Source organism: Stylophora pistillata, chromosome 2 (assembly GCF_964205215.1).
Source record: "Stylophora pistillata chromosome 2, jaStyPist1.2, whole genome shotgun sequence".
Taxonomy (NCBI): Eukaryota; Metazoa; Cnidaria; class Anthozoa; order Scleractinia; family Pocilloporidae; genus Stylophora; species Stylophora pistillata.
In genome coordinates this window covers 2320463-2342200 of record NC_142520.1, presented here as the reverse complement: position 1 = coordinate 2342200, position 21738 = coordinate 2320463, and the positions used below count along the sequence as shown (strand labels likewise).

Below are 21738 nucleotides of genomic sequence, written 5' to 3'. Positions count from 1 at the left end.
ATTATAAGGCAAAAATGTAATTACAGCAAAATGGCCTCTGAGAGAAAGTAGGAAGTATGTCTTTTACTTCGCTTGTAAAGCCAAAGCAATGATCCCAGAAGCAATTGCAGTGGAGCCTGAGGTGCCCGGAAAGTTATCCGTGCAACCGCTGCCTCCTTCTGAAGTTATCTGTGAATAAAAGTATGCGATCAGAAAATTGTCTTTATACGGCATGGAGATATCATTGCCAGCTAAAAAGAAGAACCTGTGATAGAAGTCTTGTAATCATTAGTTGATAAACATTTTGGCATTGTTATTACAGCCATTCGTTATAAATATAACTTAAGGGCACAAACATGCTCTCATTGCCCAAAGTAAGAAGCACCAAGCATGGCCTTAGGTCTTTTCGGTACTTCGCTGCAAAGACATGGAATGCGCTGCCGGATTCCTTTCGCGCCATAGCCGGCACAAGGGAATTTTTAAGAAGTATTCGTTATGTAGCATTTTAAAATTGTTATCATTGCAGTTGCGTAGCTTTTTAAAATTATAATTTTAATTTGTAATTACACATGTACTGATACATAAATAATTAGACTGCTTAGATATTTTTAGATTTTTAAAATTTTTAGAGATTTAGCTAAATTTTATCTTTCTTTTGTTTTGCAATTTTATATGTATATTTGTGGGCTTCCTATAAAGTAGCTTTTAGCCAAGCGGAGTGCTACGTAAAATAAAGTTCTGTTGAGTGTTCTGTTCTTCTGTTCTGTTCTTTGCTGTTTTTTTTTTTCCACTATTTCACCCAAATCACGACAAAAAATAATGTCTGATTCAAGTTTTAAGCGAAATTTCGTGACTGAGTTGCTTTTAAACTTTGTTTGTCTGGGCTTTGCAGCTGGCGAACATGGCAGATCTTCTCAGAAGAGAAAATAAGAAAGATATGAATTCAATTGTACTAGTGCGATTCCAAGAAGCTAACAACGGTAGAGTCCGGCAGTCCACTTAAGAGGTAAGTCTTGATAGTCAAGAGGTCCCACACTGTTGTGTTGTTGAATTTGGAGGCGTACCAATTTGTTTAAGGATGTATAACTTTTCCTTGACAAAAAGAGGGGTCACATGAGAAAGTCTTGCCTCGCTCTTGTGGGGAACGGAGTGTGGCATATCCATTTTTAGTATCTACTCAGAGCGGGATTGAAGGCACACTCCGAGGAACTTGCGTAGGATTTACGCCGGAAATACTGTAATAGATGCTGGAATAAATAAGTCAAAATGATCTTTTTGTGCTAAATTATCTCACTGTTCTAGTATATACTTCTAAAAACGACCGTTCATGGCCTCAATATCGGTGGCTAGTGATAGATATTTACTTCACCGCTTCGCGGATCGGCAAATATCCACCTTCCCTTCGATGGATAGTCGTTAACTACTTGGAACATAAAATGAGATAACGTGTGAGAAAACATCAGGTTTCCAAGAAGTTAAAATCCTTTTTGTAACTCACCACTGGAGGTTTGAGGTATCCATCTGTTCGGTAAGAAAACGTGTCTTCTCCATAGGTGACAGCCATGATAGCCGCGCACTTTTCAGTGTAACCTGGTACTGAACCGTCCCAGTTCACACCAGATATGGCGATTGAGTGAATGTTGTTAACATATCCGTTGAAAGCGCAACTATCGCCTGAAGCGCCCCCATTTCCTGCTGCGACGACAAAACATCAGGTTTCCAAGAAGTTAAAATCCTTTTTGTAACTCACCACTGGAGGTTTGAGGTATCCATCTGTTCGGTAAGAAAACGTGTCTTCTCCATAGGTGACAGCCATGATAGCCGCGCACTTTTCAGTGTAACCTGGTACTGAACCGTCCCAGTTCACACCAGATATGGCGATTGTGTGAATGTTGTTAACATATCCGTTGAAAGCGCAACTATCGCCTGAAACGCCCCCATTTCCTGCTGCGAAGACAAAAATGGATCCTTTGCCTTGGCGACCCTAAATGTTGAAAATACTTATTAGCGAAACGACAGTCTCAAACTCAAAACTATTGTAAGTTTCATAGAATTTACGGCCAAGTCGAGCAAACATTTAAGGTTTAAGTGAATTGCTAGTTCAGATGATGTCTGAGACATTTTTCCCCTCTCTCCTCGTTAAGAAATAGACACCAGTACGGTAACGAGTAAATTTAGCCATCATCGTTACTCTCCGGTAGACATATAACTGCTTTTCTCGTTTAAGAACGACAACACAAACGCGCAGGAAGCTTTCAATGTGACATTGATCAAGGAGGCTCAGTGTAACTGTTCACATAGGTACAAAATTTCCGGACTTTGAAAACTGACCGCCTAAAACAGGGTGACCGCTAAATACGATGCTGCTTAAACCAAGTTTAAGTGTATATGATATTTTGCCCAAGTAATTATGTATTTAACAGGTAAAGATGCATCGATTGATTTTTACTAGCGCCATAAAATGGCGTTTTTTATCCTTTTCTTTTTTGTAATACTCAATCAGTGGAACCTGCCTTACGCAGTCACCTCGCCGTTCCCCTTAGGTGGCCGCTTAATACAGGTTCGACTGTAGAAGGCTCTCTGACGGATACCTTTTTGGCTCCATCCTCTAAAAACCTTTCTTAAACGTGGGCCAGGCCCTTTCACTTCCCAGCCAATGTCCCCTGGTCCCCAGCTGTTGGAGTAGATGTCAATCATCTGATTTTTGTAACTCAAAGCACTCGCTTCTGATGAATCCGTCGATCTAGTAAAATCGTTAAATATTCGAAGACCTGGGAGAAACACATCTCATCGGTCAAAGTGTTCTCTACAACTCGCGTGTACATGAATGGACGCAATACAATTTCCAACGCGCTGCGTTGTGTTGTCAATTTTGTTTGTTTTGTACTTTCAGCTGAAGCGTAATTGAATTCTGATCTTTAAATTAGTTTAGTCAGAATCTAACGGATCCTGGTTTTTGGGAAAACGCAGCCGAGGTGGTTTCTCGTCTGTTTAATTCTTTAATTCAATTCATAACTCGTCGATTCAGCTGATGTTCTTTCACTGGTAAATTTGTGAAGAGAATTTGATATGATAATAATCAAGTATGTTTTCTATCCTCATTACCTGTGTTAGTTTGCCGTCAATACATTGGCATTGTAATGAGGAAGGATAATTATGTTAATCTGGTCTGAGAGTTTATTAAAGTTTAGTTCCAAACATTACACAGGGCGGAAGTTTTAGAGAACGTCAGAATATGTCCTTACTTGAAATGTTTGCATTGTACGCAGCGCCCACTCCACAATTGTTATTGTTTCCTCCAGCGATGATTCCAGCGCATTTTGTCCCATGACTATGTTAATGATATTGAAAACAAAAGATAAGCTGAATAGTATTGATCAGTTTTGACAGAAGTAAGAAATTGAAATGTTCAAAACTGCAATCGGTCGACAAAACAAAAGTATCTTCAGTTTAACCCTCACAAATATCCCTTTGATATTTGCAGCCATTGTAGGTCTTTTGTTGTCACATACAATCTTAAATAAGTATTCTCGATCAGTATTTACGACTATATTTTCACCATCTTTCTGTTCGACATTGCCCTTAAGAGCGTTTTGACGCAAAGGTGGCCCCTAGCCAATATTAAATTAATACAACGTTGACAAGCGTAAGCACTCGAAGAGAGTTTATCACTTATAATCTGGGAATCCAAGTGGCATTTCTGAAACCTTTCTTCTAAAAACGTTCTTCATCTATTGGTCTTTACAAATATGTAACAGCTTGGTTCACGACAAACTTTAAACAAACGCATATCATTCAATATCTGCGATATTGACCCTTTTTGTCTATTCTTCCACATATAAGAACACCTTCTTGGATACAGCTTTTTGTTGCCTGAACGAATTAAAATAAAAGTCAAGCCGTTTTTTCTCTTTATAAATTTTTTTATTGGAGCATCCCTATATGTCATGATTCCCTTTCCATGGCTGATTTGTCTTGCCTGTGAACTGGATTAATAGTTAACTAAACATAACAGCAAACAATGAAGTGGACGAAAAAACTGTCCGACAGACTGACAAACGAATGGAATAAACTGAGATAAAGATCAGACATACCTGCCAGGACTGTGATGTACGTCTACAGGGAGATCCATCAAAAAGTCGTAACTGGCATCCTTTCTCTGTTTGAATGAAGATTTGGAGACTTGTTTGGATTATTGCTTGTACATTATATTTGATCCTGTTATAATCGCATTCGATGCTCGCAATGCATAGTAAGTCCTACTTGGGCGAAATAGGTTGTAACGAGTGGGGCATTATTGCTTTCTATCAGGTATTTCCCCGTGATATGCTCCTTTCCAAAAAGGAACTTTTGGTAACAAATAAAGAAAAAACTCTCACACAAGTGTTGTTTTATATTTGACAATAAAGGGTGAAAGGTATCATTTTAGGTGAAAGACTCCACTTGGTCTGTTTTATCAGGAGACAAAGTCGTATTCTCTGTAAAAAAACTCCTGGTTCTTCCCTCGGATTTTTGGTATTGACCGCGTTTCTTGAACACGAAGGCGCGCTATAAAAGGAGAGGTCCCTTAGGTGCCTGGTAGACGAACAAAAGGAGTTAATGAGATATCTATTGTTTACTTCCACCAGTATGGTGGTAATGATGTAACGTGCGAACCACCTACTTCGATTTCAAATCAGTACCGGCACAAATAAAAACAGTTTCCATTGGAGAAAGGAAATACAAATCTCAAAAATTCTTTTATTGTGATGAACACATAAAACAATTTTGAGGAATGCGCCCGCTGTTTACTGCTTTGGATTAGCTATAGCTCAAGGTGACTTGACTCTAAGAGTTCTAGATCACACGACGGTTGATTGAAAAATGGTCCAGAGGTAGCTAAGGCACCTCTTCTTTTATAGCACGCCTTCGTGTTTGAACTGAGTATTATTTGAGCCAAAACGATTGGCTTGAATCAATCAACTAATATCAAAAAAGTACTTACGAAGTTGGATCTTAGGTCTGGATGATTCATGTTGACTCCATCATCCACGACAGCCACAAGAACACCTTCGCCTGTATAACCGGATCTCCATGCGGACTTTACACCCATTGAAACTTTAGTATTACTCTGCAAAGAAATTGGACTTTGTAGCAATGTATATCGTTCTTCAGTTTGGTCACAAGTTTAAAGAGATATCATCGTTTCAAGTGACAACCAGGACAACTAGAATTAGTCAATAAATATTTCAAGCTTTCACCAATCCAGCTTTCCTGATCTAGCCTGAAAGATTTGTTTCTCAAATACAGCTGAATTTAAGATATCTCGTGAAATAATGCCTTCTGGCGATCGTAACTTAGCAAAATGGCTCAAGCTTTGACTCTAGTTCAAAATTGATTGCAATTAAACAAAGAAAAATTGAATAACTAGAGTGATAAACACACTTTTGCTCACAGAATACTAAAATGTGAAATCTTCTAAAAAAAATTCAGAATGTTTCAGAATGTTTAAGAATGTTTCGTAATGGGGGCCTCTGTGGTTATGCTCATAACTAATCATGCTGATGCTGGTTTTTGACAAGATATGATCGATGCAATCACACAAAATGTTTCAGACTAGAAAGCAAAATGAGACTATGCAAGTAAAGCCCATATCAAGTGGTGGTTGTTATCATAGGATAACCTAGTGTCAGTAAAGCTGTGCGTGTTACCGCTGGATAACATGTGACGACTGTACTACACTCACCAAATACCACTGCCAGTCTCGTAGATCCCCTGAAACTTCACTATTTCTCTTGACCTAATTTTACAGAAGAAAACAATATCGCGTTCACTATAATTTCATACTCAGCAACCGAAATAAAATTTTATGGAGACCCGATGGCCTTGAAGAAAAGTGGGTCTGCTCGATGAATTATTAGTCAACAAAGTTTGCTCTTGCTTACATGGCGAGCTTTGCTCAAGAAAAAAATTCTCAGCAGGCATCGTAAACTGATGCCGAGGTTTGGGGAAGAAGGCGTTGGGTGGATGTCATCACATTAATTGCACCACAATGTAATTATACAGATTAGCGCCCACGAATCCACGAGAGATACGCGATTGCGTGCGAGTTAACGCGGGGTCATCTGTTGGCGATGAAAATCAAAATCATGAAATGAAATGAAGTTTGTTGTGCGTGTAATGGTCATAAAATACTGCGTTTTCTCTTTTTCTGCCTGTTTCCTTATAACGACATTTTTAATCACGTAGTCTTTCAAAGATCCTTCCTTTTCACAGAAGAGGCAATACCGGCGAGGCGCCGTATTCGAAAAGCCTCTCTTTCGATTATTTAGGTATGATTCTTTCGCTTGGTTTGCCATAAAACAGTAACAAAAGATATCGCAATTTTCATGTGCCGTAAGACCTTAATAACAACCGTATCGAATTTCCAGTATTGCGTCACTTGGTGGATCGATCAGTGTTCACGCTTTGCGATCGTAGTACACGATGTTATTGTTTTGGTACAAAACCTGTGGCGGTCGCACGACTTGGCCTCGTATCCTGGTTAAATTCTTACCAATATTATAATATTAAACCTCGACGAGATTTTTCATGTCGAAATGTCGAAAAGCATCATGTTTTCGATTTCGAAACCATTCGAAATGAAGTCATAGAGGCAGTCGGATTTTCGACGTGCGGCTTTCCACCGGCTAACTTAACCACGCAGAGTCTTTGCAGGATTACAAGTGCCACACTTGACCCTTGCAAGCATTGGTATCTACTTTTGAAAGAGGTATGTGACGTTCCTTTGCGTAAATATTTCATATGCGATGTATTTAAGATATTTCCCGACGAAATCCAAAGTGTGGCGACACGGGAACTTCAGCCGGCCAACTCATCGTTCGGAGTAGTGGGGTTAGCCAGGATTCCCGACGTCGTTCACGTTGTGTTCACGTTCTGTCTAATAGCTGGTCTATCTTCTTCGTAATAAACAATCCCCGACGAACTTATTAAAATCTGCGTGATTTATGACTATCGTAAATCTGGTGAACTCCGCCATGCTAGACTTTGAGCCCGAAGGCGCGAAAAATTTATCTTTTGGCGCCAAACTCAGTCACGACTCCGAAGAGCTCGCTTCCTAACTTACCGAAAGATCAGCTAGAGTAAATTCCCTTGGAGTGGAACTGAAGAAGCTTCGAACACAGATTTCTCATCTCGAATCAGCATGGAGTCAATTTTACAGACCCTTTTTTCCACGTCAATGTTCGTACCTTGTCGTGGTGAGGTGGCTTGAGTGCCTCAATGACCAATTGCAATACAATGCCTTTAAAGAATTCAGCTTCAGTTGGTGGGCTGTATTTTTTGCAAGGTAGAGGCCAGACTAACACGGACTTTGTCATTGTAGTTATTGTTATGATTATTATAATTATCGTTATTATTAATGATTTTGTTATTGTTATCATTATCTTTATGATTGTTATTGAATCATTTTCAAAATGAAATAGGCTGCTCAATGAGGATGGCATGCTGAGGCAAGTAGATTTTCATTTATTTACCCCCCCTCCCCCCAAGTAGAAATTGAAGTGTTTCTGATAGTTTTTCTCTTCAATAGATTGTTAGAATGCAGAAGATTTTCTAAGACACATTGTACAGAGGGCTTGTCTTAAGTAGTTGTTTTCTGATTCAAAACCACCTGCCTAGTTCTTTTTCTCTTGGGTAGTTAGTCCACGGACTGTGGTTATCTGATGGCAGAACTAACAGGTGGATCTGTTTCTCTTGGGTAGTCAGTCCATTATGGGCTGTTGTTATCTGATGGCAGAACCACCAATCTGTTCTGTTTCTCTTGGGTAGTCAGTCTATGGACTGTTGTTATCTGATGGCAGAACCAGTCCCTATTTTTTTCAGCTCTATACGGTCAGTGTTTTATGGACAGTTATTTTTATCTGATGGCAGTTTTAGCTTGCTCTTTTTGTTTTGAAAAATGTTTTGCTTATGCTGTTTGTCACGTATCATCTGTTATTAGTCGGAGGCACTTTGGTCAATCAATGCTATCATTGTCTTCATTATTATTATAATTGTTAATTCAGCTGCTACTCTTCTCTCTTTGCCACAGGGCCCACTACAGACAGCACTAGCTTAATGAAGGCCCAAAACCTTTCACAAAGAGCCAACTCAAGAATTGCAGTCCTGAACAGTTTTTGGGGTTTTCCTGGCTTTTCTTGAGATTATTTTGTCTCAGTTTCAATTACTTGGATACTCATTCAGCTAGACTAACAATAACACCATTTTGTTCATAGATAAACATCGAAATAATCATAATAGTAATATAAATGATAATAATAATGATTTGTTATTGTTATCATTATCATTATCTTTATGATTGTGATCATCATTTTCAAATTGAAATAGGCTGCTCAATGAGGATGGCATGCTGAGGCAAGTAGATTTTCATTTAATTCCTCCCCCCTCCCCCCAAATAGAAATTCAAGTGTTTCTGATTGTTTGTCTTTTCAATAGATTGTTAGAATGCAGAAGATTTTCTAAGACACATTGTACAGAGGTCTTAAATAGTTGTTTTCTGATTCAAAACCACCTGCCTAGTTCTGTTTCTATTGGGTAGTTAGTCCATGGACTGTTGTTATCTGATGGCAGAACTAACAGGTGGATCTGTTTCTCTTGGGTAGTCAGTCCATTATGGGCTGTTGTTATCTGATGGCAGAACCACCGATTTGTTCTGTTTCTCTTGGGTGGTCAGTCTATGGACTGTTGTTATCTGATGGCAGAACCAGTCCCTATTTTTTTTTCAGCTCTATGCTGTCAGTCTTTTATGGACAGTTATTTTTATCTGATGGCAATTTTAGCTTGCTCTTTTTGTTTTGAAAAGTGTGTTGCTTATGCTGTTTGTCATGTATCATCTGTTATTAGTCATAGGGTGACTTTGGTCAATCAATGCTATCATTGTCCTTAGTATTATTATTATTAATTCAGCTGCTACTCTTCTCTCTTTGACACAGGGCCCACTACAGACAGCACTAGCTTACTGAAGTCCCAAAACCTTTCACAATGAGCCAACTCAAGAATTGCAGTCCTGAACAGTTTTTGGGGTTTTTCTGTCTTTTCTTAATTTGTTTTTGCCCCAGTTTCAATCACTTGGATACTCATTCAGCTAGACTAACAATAACACTATTTTGTTCATAGATAAACATTGAAATAATCATGATAGTAATATGAATGATAAAAATAATGATTAGATTAATGGAAGTAATCATAGGAATTATAACCATCAGGATAATGAACATTATTTCTCTAACTATTGTAAATATTTTTATCATTATTATTATTATTATTATCATTATTGTTATCATTGTTATTATTATTTCCATCATGAATTATTAGAGATGCTTGGAAAAAAATGATCTATAGTTCCCTCCAACTCATTATTCTTTCAGTTAAGTGAATTAAGACTTTGTGAACAGTTACTGCTTTATTCTGTCATTCCTGATGACCATAGAAATGGTGAAAGTCCACAGATATTATCCCTCTAAGAGTTTCTCCAGGTGTTTTTTTTTCCTCTGAATTTGGTTACAACAGAATGAAGGGCATCAGAGTATAGTGCGCCCAGCTAGACATGAATTGCATTAATATTACAGGGTCATTTTGCTATATTCAGGGTTTAATCTTAGCCTTCTACAGACAAGTTTGTTCCTCTAAATGCAAAACACATTTTATCGTTTTTTAAAACAAACTTACAAAAACTGCCAAGAAACAGCTACTAAATTTATGGAAACATGACGAACAAGTCAACTAGACTGTGTACTACACATCATTGAAATCAAAGTATCACTTTAGGAACATAAAATCGCAAGGTCAGTTTCCCATTTTTAGTGCCTGAGAAAAGATCAGGCCAACAGATTACTTCAAATTCTCTGGTTGCTCGTCCATCTCAGTTTCCAACAACCATTTTAGTTTACTGGGTGAGAATCGTGCTTGATTTCTTGCCCCATGCTCTTTAATTGGCCGCCTGTAAAGCTTGTTGAGAGTTTAACAGCTACTACTTGCAGCAACCTCCATATTCCCCCGATGGCTTTTCTTAACTCTAATGGTACAGAACTTTGATGACTCAGACCAGAAATAACATCATTCACTCTACCATCCCTGTAATAAAAAACTTTGGATTTTTCTCTCCCTACAGGGGGCCGCAAATGTATTTTTACCCTCGCACGTTTATAAAAGCATTCGGCATGCCTGCTAACAAAGCTTGGATGTATGTTTCAGGAACTTAGTATCTTTCAACTCGACACCATTTGCCTGAAACCAAAATAATAATTACGAAAGTTAAGAGATTATTTACTTCTGGAGTGAAATGTACTAAATGATTTGCCCTTTCAAACATAAACCTGAGTTATCAGGTTTTGTCAATCACAAAATTACACGCCGGGTTATTAGTATTCCTTGGGGACCTTCCTATATTATCATAAATATCTAAGACAAGCAGGTCATTTAGCTAGGTAATCTATGTTAAAAACCGCGCTGTACAGCACTTAGAATTATTTTCCTCACTCATTTTTCTCACACTGCAACTTCGCGTACTACGCAATTATTACTACGCTTTCATATCTGGTGTCCAATTGGGAGAGCTTATTATTTTTGTTTTAGAGGTGAATTGCGATTTCTTGTATGTCCCCTTTTTCGTCGAAGAAAAGCTCGAACAAATACTGAAAGTAATGAGTAAGTCACTATGAACAACTAGTGCAAAGTGACAGCACTATCGAGCCAAACTGAGAACTGTTCTTTAATGATTTTTAACATGAACCACCAATTCTTACTATTTTTAATTTCTGCGTTTTAATAGACTTTGACATGTTCTTGAGAAGATATGAAATCGGTTAGCGCTGTTGTTCCCTTCTAAATTATTTTGGTGGAAGCGCCTCAGAAGACACTTGTTTAACCAAAACCATGTTGGGCGACGTTATATTTTGACTGCACAACCCGCAATTAAATTTAATTTTAACAGCTATTCGAGTGTGTGAAGAACGGAAAAAAAGCAAAATTACATACCATCGGCCTTTCGATGCACGGACGAATTAAAACTTTTTACAATTCCACTTATCCATTGCTTGTAACTGATAGACCTTGTCCTTATTCTTGCGGGAGGCCGTACGATCTGTTGTCCATTGTAGAACTTGGTAAACTTAGCGCACTTCTTCGAGCGCAACAATGTGATCTTTCGATTCTCTATCTCACTAGCGCAGCTGTTGTGTTGAACATGGACGAATAATACATCGCAGCGTGTCTTGTAGATAGCTAGAGATGCCATGCATGTTTAGGATAAGCGCTGAATATGGACGAGCGTTAAAGCCGCCACTGAAAAAGCACAATCGACAGTTTTTCATTGTAAGGATCAGGTCTTTCACACAGCTGTCAGAATTAAAGAGAGGAAGAACGTCGATCTCGCTCACCTAAGTAGCGAAGTGCACCACGAGCGGCGACGATGATCAAACACCCGGAAGATCACCGTGGTGTCCCTCTACTCTTTGGTATCATAACCAAGAGCGAGCCCTTTCGACTTGTCACTAAGTTTTACGGTTTATAAAACAAAGGCCCCGCTCTACACAAAGCCTTAAAGAATGAAACACTAGAAAAGCTTACTTAGCTTGGAATTATAAAAATTTCCTTTCTTAAAAATCGAGGATTTTCATGGTTTCCGTAACTTCGTATTTTTCCAAATTTCCTCTTTTACATGTTATGCCGTTTTGCATTTTCTTCAACGTATAATTTAGTTCAGCGTCGATCATTTATCATCCTTAGAAGAAAATATTCTGATCTTTACGTTTAACTATAAAATTGCTTTGGCTTACATTGTGCGCATAAAAGGAGCGTTAAATTAAACATGAGTTGATTCCACGCGAAGGTTTTACCTGGAAAAATGCCAGCACACGAGAGACACCGACATTACCGCGTGTCCCTTTCTGGAAAACATTCGTGTTATGACAAGAAAGGTCAGCTTGAGGGTTTTGGGTTACCCAAACTATGCAATTTTGACGCCGAAAAGTGCCAAAAAGTAATTACAGAAACTTCATCCGCAACACCTTGAACGTGCTGTGGGCGCGAACTGAGATCTTCTCTTACAGTTAATAATTGCCAGGCGGAACTCAGATCCGGCTTAGCCTAATTTGCATAAATTTTTTTGGTGGGCAAAGCTCGTCATGTAATCGTATTCATATGCATATATATGGCCATGATATATCTATTACTGAGCAGAAACACGCCAACACGGATCTATATATGTGCAACCAATCATATACTATATCACCCATCAGAGCTTCACTTCTCAGAATATTTTTGGCTTTTCATGGATAATCAATCCTTGTGCAGAGAAATTGCAAGTTTTCTCCCCCAAAGAAGAGAGAACTTTATGCATTTTATTGTTGGAGAAGAGCTTTATGAAAGCTGCAGGACCTGCATAATTTTTTTGCGTTTTTTAGGCAAACAGGTGTTAGCGCGAAGTGTAAGTGCGTGACTTGCACTTCGCGCTTGCCTCGCGTTTGCCTCCGGACAACTAAAAAACGCCAAAATATCGCCAGTTTTGCAGGCTTCACTTTATGTGCCAAAGTGTAATGGACAGCGAGAATCTAGATGGATCTGTCAACACCCGTCACCGTCATAACTTTAAATGCAAAGTCCACTTCAAACTTGAACTCGAATCTAAACTCGAAGAATCTAGATAACCTGTATATCACCACTCTGTATGAAAAGTTTTATCAAGGGGCGCAGCACACGGGTCACGAACACCGGAAACTGGGAATCCCTTTTCCAATTTGTTTGTCCTTCACAGGGAACATTTTCGAATGCAAGTTTTCACTACAACTCATCCGCGATTCAAAAGGAGCACCCGCTATTTAGAAGAATTGAGAGAAATTTAAAAAGAGGCCAAAATTATATAACAGTCGAAGCACACTGTAACAGTGAAAGGTAACCCAAGAATCGAGGGTCTTGATGATAGTTACATTATACCGAGAAATTGTCATGAAAAATTCACAAGTATAAATAAACATAGGGATAAATTCAGTATATTTTTCAAGCTGTTGGAACGGGTAAAACATTTTCAAACGGTGAAAAAATCCTTGCAGCTAAGATTTGAGTTTCAACTGCTGGAGGAGTCACGAGCCAAATAATAGGATCGAGGGATGAAAGCTTCAGGTATTCTTATGTAATGCAAGCATTGCGCGACATTTATCAGTACATCAACCACTCAAGGGTGGCTTCATGATAAATTTGCAACAAAATGATATAAGACAATCTCGGCAAGTAATGAAATATGCAAGTAGTTTGAAATTTCCTATGCCTGAAAAAGACCGAAGGAATCAAAAGTAGTTAACTTTCTTTGATTGAAGAGGATGGTGCAGTGGTTGATACGGGACGCATTATTGAGACCAAATTTAAATGGGACGCATGATGTTTACAGAAAGGCGAACGTAATTTGGTAATTCAAGAACCAGCGTGGGTTATGATTTGCCTCCTGAAGTATACGTGACCTGCGAATTCTTTCTGTCATTTCTTAACTACATCAAGATTTCCCAGAAACCTTGTACGCAAGAAGAGAAATTTGAAGGTTTCGTACGTGAAATAAACGGAATCAGGCCCTCCCCCCCCCCCTCCCTTTGCTTCTTGTATGAAAATGATGAACAATCAGGAAACTAGTCATCAAAACAGTAAATTTCCGTGATCGGAATGTCTCACGTGATTATCTAATTTGAGTGAAAAAGTACTCCGGCTAAATCACCTAAGCATACCGTGTACAATCAAAACTAAAAACTCATTTTAAAGTTACCATCCAACGGAAAATGAAAATTAAGTCAATCTTTCAATTCCTAACCATCCTCATTCATTCATTCTCAGCGTTTTGATGCTTTTCTATTTTGGTGAAATTGATATTATACGCTTGCTGTCACTTCCAAGGTAATTCTGAATGTCAAAGAAGAACGACCGAGGCAACCCTGAAATGGGCACCTTTTTTTCGCGAAACTGTACTGGTACAGGTTTACATTACTTTTCAGTAATGGCTTTCACAACCAAATTTTTCACATGGTTGACGAAAGTACTTACCCTATTAGCTGTATAATCGGTCTCTAAGACTATTCTTCCATTTTGTAGCTTTTCCCCGCTGAGAGAGGGCACCAGCAGGAGAACCATTATAATATGAAGCCAGTTCATCTCGACTTTAAAATCAAGCCTTAATTCAGCGCAAAGAAACAAAATAAAAATGTTGGAAACTGACAAAGACGATTCGTATATGAGTTACAATAATAATATACGTTGTCCTTGTTACCTTCAAGACTGATTCGTTTAACCCCTATTTTGTGTGAACGGACGGAAACCTCTCACTCACCTCCAAAGTCAGCTGGCTTCCAAAAGTGTGGTTACAGCTGTATTCTCAGTCTTTTATGTAACTTTCCCCCAGACTGAAAGGAAGGAAGTAATAGATGAAGAAAACGAGGAAGTATTTGTCCTTCAGTAAGAAACGAACACCAGACACGGAGAGTCAGCAAGCACTTCCTGTCATCGTGACTGGCGAATGATCTGTCACAGTGTGATATTTCTAGATATCATAGTTTGTCGTTAGGATCGTTTCAGATTGTCATTTATTAATGGTATCGATGTAAGCACGTTTCGCACATTCCATCATGCCCTCACTTGATCATTCAAAGATGCCAACACGATGAAGAACGTTTTGTGGTTCAAGGTGTTTTGACAAAGACGCCAGAACAAAACTGCAAAATCGGAATAATTCGTGAGTGACTCATAGGATAAACTGTTTCTTCTGGGTTTCTTGCTTTTGTTTTGTTCTTTTGTATGTGTGTGTGTGTGTGTGTGTGTGTGTGTGTGTGTGTGTGTGTGTGTGGAGGAAAGAGAGTGAACTGAGAAGGCACAGCCTGACAGTAACTTGCAAAGTCTTACTAGGTAACAGCTTTGAAAAGTCCCCGATACCATGGTGAACTCAATTTCCTCATTCTTAATCATGCTGAAACACAAACAAAAAAAGACAAAAAACAAACAAACAAACAAAAAAACAGCGTAACACAGAAGCGAAGCATGCAATATCCGTGGCTTCAAAAACTGCAGTAAAAGTTGAAACAGCTCTATCGAAAGAGACAACGTGAGTATCCCTCAGCGAAAACAGATAATTTTTTCCTCTGAGTCAGCTTGTACTTCCGGTGGTCGTAACCGTCGACCAGCGTATCACGTACACGTTACTCGCGATGATGTGGCAACGTGTGACAGAAAGAGAGAAGTAATTTTCGCCAGGATCGGATCTTAGTGTCATCAATTTGTAGATAAACAAATGATTGCATGGCTCCATAATACCCATTCTTCTAACAAAAACGCGCTTACCCGGAAGTATAAGCGAACATGTAATCTAGTTCAATTCAACGCGGATGAAATCCGAAAGTGGGTAGTAGGGGAGGGGAGGGGAGGGGGGAGGAATTTAAAAATAAACGAGGCGAGAGCGCAGCATCACTAATTTCTACCGAAATATAGTTATTTATTTACCAGAAAATAAAAAAAATTAAGGTCAAACGGATATTCTGGTGCTTTCTCTCCGAAAGAACAGTAGATGAAATCATATCATCAGACACAACGATCGGCTACGGTTCAATGAGGATCTAGAGGAACGCAAAAAAAAAAATGGCTCACGTGAAGGAGGCAGCAGCGGAGAATTACAAACACGAATGCGAATGAAGTAAAGAAAGATTTCGACGCTTTAATTACCAACGATGTTCGCTGGAACGCAAAACAAATATTTACCACAGGCGAAGAAAAAAAATCAAATTTTAATGTTTTACCATTTACTTAAAGCGTTACCTGCGTTTTACGTAGAAAATCTATTTGACTAGTGCGCCAGTGAAATATAAAAATCGAACGTGATTAATGCATCTACGTAATACCGTAAAATTCCGGCTAAAAACCCTGGGCCTATACAACTTCGTAAGGGGCCCTTCGTAGATGGGCCTATAACCAGCGGGGCTCATAAGTGTTACACACTCAAATCAACCAGATTAATGAAACACAAGGTTATATTTATTTCCAAAACTTCGAGCACATGCGTTTTCTCTCTTTTTCCCGACACCCTTTTGGGTTCATGAACTCGACAAAACATGTCACGCACTCTACACACTCCCCCGCCGAAAATGAAAGTGTTCTTCTAAATATTACAAAACTATTTATCAGGGTTCTCTGCAGCTACTGTAACTGTTGTTTGATATTGTCTCCTTCAGCACCTTGTGTGCTTTTGATTTTCTTTTTTTTTAATGTTTGAGTCTTATAAGAGGCTCCTCTCAAGCCCTCGAGTAGTAGACAGGTTGGAAACAGCATGGCCACACCCAGAAATACAGGGGTGTTCCCGGAGGAATAGCTGTGATAGCTGGAGCTTGAATGGCGTTAACGCGTGAACTGCTGAATCCTGGCTCAGCCGACTGGTACTGTGGGTTTCCCAGGGAGTTGTAAGTTAAGATCTGCGGCGGTCTCCTTTGGCGCTGCGGCCGAGTCCACATGTCCTGCTCAGCAATATCCTCTCCCTCTGATCCGTCATTGTCAGCACTTCCTTCATTTGCAAGTTGTATTTCGCTGGATGGCCCATTGGTGCCCTCAGTAGTCGCAGAATCCTCAATTGACTCTGAAGGCAAATCGCGTCCTGGAGACACTGAGTTTGAAGTTCTTACTTCAGTAGGTATTTCCTCTACAAGGTCCACACTACCGAAATCATCATCATCTTTCCCCGAATTCTGTAGGTCATTTCCCGAAACAGACAAAAGTCGTTTCTCTACTGCTGATTTTGGGGGTCGTGTACCAAATCCCAGATTTGGGGCATCTGCTTCCAAAGCGTCACAAGGCAGTAGTAAATTCCGGTGAAGTACTCTTGCGCGGCCACCTCCACTCTCGGGCTTCACTTTGTAGACTGGGCTTTGAGCCCCCATTCGTTTAACCACAACGTGGATAGCGCACTCCCAATGGGATCGTAATTTTCCGGGGCCACCGCGCTCTGTTAAATTTCTAACTAGCACCCGATCGCCTGGCTGAAGAACGCCACCTGAGACTCTCTTGTTGTAATATTGCTTGCCGCGCTCGGCAGTCTTCTTTGCATTCTGTTGAGCTATCCGGTATGCCTCCTTCATATCATGCTGCCAGTTTTGGACGTAAGTGTTATAATCTCCCTCTGCACTCTCTTGATTCAAATTGAAAATCAGGTCGATGGGCAGGCGGGGTGTTCTTCCAAACAACAAGTAATACGGAGCGTATCCTGTCGCCTCATGCTTCGTGCAATTGTACGCGTGGATCATCTTGTTGAGTGATTCATCCCACTTTCGTTTCTTCAAATCTGGGAGTGTTCGCAGCATAGACAATAGCGTGCGGTTCATCCTCTCCACTTGCCCATTCCCTTGAGGGTGGTAGGGGCTGGTGCGAGACTTGGAAACGCCAGACAACTTATGTAGTTGATGGAAGAGATTGTTCTCAAATTCTCCTCCTTGATCACTGTGTATACGGGCTGGGAATCCGAATCGTGGTACAAAGTCATTGTAAATCTTTTCAGCCACCGTTCGTGCTGTCTTGTTTCGGGTTGGGTAGGCCTGTGCAAACCTTGTGAAGTGATCTACTATCAGCAAAATGTATTCAAATCCCCGTTGGCTTTTCTCCAAATGAAGAAAGTCTATAGACACCATCTCAAAAGGGGCAGTTGTCGTAATGCTCTCCATTGGTGCTCTAGGGGAGGTTTGGGGCTTCTTTTGCTGGATGCAGTGACACTTGTTGGCGATGAAATACTCGATGTCCTCTTGCATGTAAGGCCAATAGAACCTAGATCTCGCTAAGTCCACCACTCGATCTGCACCCAGATGACCCATTTCAATGTGAAGCTCTTGGTAAACCAACTGTTTAAACTTTGTGGGTAATACTAGCTGCAATCGACTCTTAGTTTGGCGCCACAGAATCCCGTCCGCTGATATATGGAGTTTATTCCATGCTCTCAAGTAGCAAGATGTTGTACGAGTCTCATTTTTCCGCTCTCCTCCTGGTGGGGGATATCCCCGTTTCTTGTAGGCCAGGATTCGTGAGATGTCGGGGTCTTCCCGTTGAGCCCTTAATATTTCTTCTAAAGTAAGTTGGCGAAAAACCAAATCTGTAACGCCCGGTTCTGCGTGAGCAATGCCAACTCTTGCTGAAACTGCTGCCACCCAGGGTGTGGCGTCTGTTTCCTGATGTATCACTGCTTGACTTGTTGCACAAATTGCGTCCTTTTCCATTTCTGCAATACAGGTTTCCATGTATGCACTGAAATCTAGCGGTAGGCGGGATAGTACATCCGCATCAATGTTAGATTTGCCAGGCCGATACTTGATGTTAAAATTAAAATCTGCCAGTTCTGCCACCCACCGGTGCCCTACTGCAGACAACTTAGCTGACGACAGAATGTAAGTTAGTGGATTGTTGTCGGTGTAAACAGTGAAGAAGGTGGAGTAGTACAAGTAATCACGGAACTTCTCAGTTACTGCCCATTTGAGGGCAAGGAACTCCAGTTTTCCCGCGTGCATGTGGTAATTTTTCTCTGCTGGAGTTAGTGTCCTAGAGGCATAACCTAGAACTCTGAGCTCCCCGTCCTGTTCTTGATACAATACAGCTCCAAGTCCCTCTTGTGAGGCGTCTGTGTGAAGTACAAATGGCTTCGTAAAGTCGGGAAATGCCATCACTGGAGGAGAAGTTAGTCGGTCGACCAGCATGTCAAGCCGCTTCTGATGTTCCTCTGTCCATGTTACCTTATGATTATTAGCCAATAGATCAGGGCCAGCCATTAGATCGTACAGGGGCTTAGCTATGCGTGAGAAATCCTGGATGTATTGCCTGTAGTAACTCAGGAACCCCAGCAGTTTACGCACATCACCCACTGTTGCTGGTTTTTGTTTCGCCAAGTTGTGTACGGCGGCCGTGTCCTCTGGGTCTAGAGAGTAGCCATCGCCAGAAACAACCCGCCCCAAATATCTAACTTGTCGTTGGAAGAGCTTGCACTTTGATGGCTTTAACTTGATCCCATGTTCCTGCAGTCGACGCAGGACTTGTTGGACATCCTGAACGTGTTGCTCAAAGGTTGTACTATACACCAAGACATCATCCAGGTAGGGGATACAGATGTTGTGACGTAAGCCATCTAGACATTCATTCATGCACCTTTGGAATGCCGCCGGTGCATTCATTAGCCCGAACGGTATTCTATTCCATTGATACAATCCCCAGGGGGTCACGAATGCAGTCAGGGGGCGGCTTTCTTCTGTCATAAAGCCTTGGTGGTAGGCCTTCCCTTGGTCCAGAACTGTAAACCATCTGTTGCCGCCTAGGCCATTTAAGATATCCTGTATACGGGGAATCGGCTGTCGTTCTGGATATGTTTTCTTGTTCAATTCTCGATAATCAATACAAAGTCGCAGACTTCCATCCTTTTTGCGAACACAGACCATGGGTGAGGAGTAAGCCGAACGGGACTTGCAGATCCAATTTCGATTAATTAAGTCTTCTAAGTACTCTTTCACTTCCCCATAGAGTGGCTTGGGGATGGAGATATAGTTCTTCTGTACTGGCTCATTGTCCTTTAACTGGATATCCAGCACCAAGTTCTCCACGCAGCCAACATCATCGTCGTTTCTTGCAAAGGCTCCAGCTTCTTGCCGTAGCATTTCGTGGACGATCAATTGTTCATTGTCTTCTAGCTGACTCAAGTCAACTGGTGGCTCCCATCCATCTTGTTCCTGACCAGGATGCGAGGTAGCTTCAGGGTAAGAATCCTCGTCTCCTCGAGAGTACGAGTCGGGAGTGTTTGGAATTGGTAGAACTGACTTTACCAGGTGTATCCGGCCCAATTCTGTTCTGCGCTTTAACAAGATGTTTCTGTCTGTATTGTTTTGGACCACGACGGCCACGTGACTAGAGGTTCCCGGGGTTATTTTAGTAAGTTCCTCGCCCAATTCCAGTCCGTCTGGGAGCTCGCTGTCTTCCTTGGGCTCAAATATTACTGGCATCCCCTCTGGAACTGGTCCGAGGTGAGTTTGACACTTAACTGTCGTTGCCTCTCCTTTTGGCAGCATAACATCTCTCTTTCCGACTTTAACAGCTGCAGTACCGGTATCCTGTGTTCTTGACTGGATCAGATTGATCAGGGTACCTATGCGAGTATGATGAATTGAAGGGAATGACTGCTGAATGATGTTACTTGCCGCTTGGTGGTTTCCACCATATTGAGCGAGGATTTCTTCTATAACATTGAAGCCAATGATTGGGTACTCTTGTTCCTTTTGTCCCACCAGTACTGGAACTGTCAGCTCATGAGCAGTTGTATCGTCCCCAGCCAACTTAAACCCGATCTCAATCCAACCGTCAAATGGAATGTTTGTCCCATTCATCGCTTCCAAATTCAGCTCTTCTCCTGCTCCCAACAACTCTTCAACATTTCTTAACACCTCCTGCGGTAAGTGAGTTTGTTGCCACTTCCTTGACACAACACAAACCTGGGAACCTGTATCCCATAATGCCTCCACTTCCTTTCCCTGCATTAGGCATTTTACCACGCACCTCCGTCCCACGATTTTTGTCAGTCCGAGCTGCTGCCTTGGCGTCAGGTGGCAGGGAAACGTCGTGTTCAAATCATGGCCATCATCTCCGGCTGCTTTCTGTTTCTCAAGTTCCTGTATAGCCATGCAAACTGGTTTATGCACAGCTCTGTATTTTACTTGACATTCTTTTGAATAATATCTATTGGTCTTACAGGCTCCGCCGCGGTTAAGTGGTACATGGTCTGTGCTTTGTTTTCCACACTGCACGTAACGGGACTGGTTTTCTTGCCTGGTCACACCCTGTCCCATGGACGTGACCTCTGGCCGTTTCCCTGGAATTCTGCTGGAGAGCGTCGGCTGAATTGGGCATTACACTCGCGTACATAATGGCCACTCGCCCCACACCTGAAGCAATGGTTGCACGGCCATCCATTCCCACTTTGTTGGCAGGTCCTACACCGTGGGGGTTGTCTCATAGGCTGTTGTGTGAGGGGGGTTTGAACCCGGAGTGGGGCCCGAACTCTCTCTTTGACTGCGGCCACCTCTGCCTTGAGCTCCCTTAGTTCTTTCATGAGACCTTCCTCCACCCCATTATTCTTTGTCTCCTGCTTGTCTCCTCCCTTTTGAACAGTATTTACCTTGGGGGTTAGCTGTGAACCGAATTTCTGTGATCGCTCCAGTTCGTCACTGAAACACACATTTAATTTCTCGAATAGTTCTTCATCGCTTATAAATTTCTTTTCCAAGTAGGGCTTCATTTCGATCTTGATATTCTCATTTTGCAGGCCAAGGGAAAAACTATGGATAAACATGCCATGTACTAAGGTAGGATCATATTTCAGGTCCGAGTCAGTTTCTTGAGATGCAAACAAGATCTTCTGTTTCAAATCGAGAAGGCGGATCAAGAATTCTTGAGGTTTTTCCTTTGGCTGTTGGACAGTTGAGCTCAACTGATGATATAGTTCGGTTGCTGTTCTCTCCTGATAATGAGAACGCATAATTCTCCTCAATTTGGCCAGTGTTAAATCTACCTTACCCTCCAAATAACTTCTTAGGCTTAACGCCGGATTTATCGCTTTTATCACAGCCTCTTTGATTTCATCCTCTGTATAGTCGTTCTTTAACCCATTCTCAATTTGATGTACTAGCGAGGAAAAACTCAAACGATCCTTCTGCGACGCGTCGCCAATCTGGCCCGAAATCTTGA

At 41.0% G+C, this 21738-nt stretch overlaps 1 protein-coding gene and 2 long non-coding RNA genes across 3 annotated transcripts in view; 1 reads left to right on the top strand and 2 right to left on the bottom strand.

The window, feature by feature from the left end:
- LOC148736647 (proprotein convertase subtilisin/kexin type 4-like) overlaps positions 1 to 14438 on the bottom strand; it is a 22337-nt gene extending 7899 nt beyond the window's left edge. Inside the window, exons 1-9 of the mRNA XM_088749158.1 lie at positions 14327 to 14438; positions 14044 to 14170; positions 5705 to 5758; positions 4964 to 5089; positions 4074 to 4138; positions 3225 to 3310; positions 2596 to 2750; positions 1730 to 1963; positions 68 to 168 (exon numbers count right to left, since the gene is read on the bottom strand). Coding sequence (XP_088605284.1) covers positions 68 to 168; positions 1730 to 1963; positions 2596 to 2750; positions 3225 to 3310; positions 4074 to 4138; positions 4964 to 5089; positions 5705 to 5758; positions 14044 to 14151 — 929 coding nt within the window. The 5' untranslated portion in view covers positions 14152 to 14170; positions 14327 to 14438. The remainder of the gene's footprint in view (positions 1 to 67; positions 169 to 1729; positions 1964 to 2595; positions 2751 to 3224; positions 3311 to 4073; positions 4139 to 4963; positions 5090 to 5704; positions 5759 to 14043; positions 14171 to 14326) is intronic.
- On the top strand, positions 5909 to 9416 carry LOC148736649 (uncharacterized). The gene is made up of 2 exons (XR_015996383.1): positions 5909 to 6730; positions 7443 to 9416. It is a non-coding gene; the product is annotated as an uncharacterized LOC148736649 (long non-coding RNA).
- Positions 9646 to 12151, bottom strand: LOC148736648 (uncharacterized). The gene is made up of 2 exons (XR_015996379.1): positions 10996 to 12151; positions 9646 to 10245 (listed from the first exon to the last, which is right to left on the bottom strand). It is a non-coding gene; the product is annotated as an uncharacterized LOC148736648 (long non-coding RNA).
- Positions 14439 to 21738: the final 7300 nt, after the last annotated feature.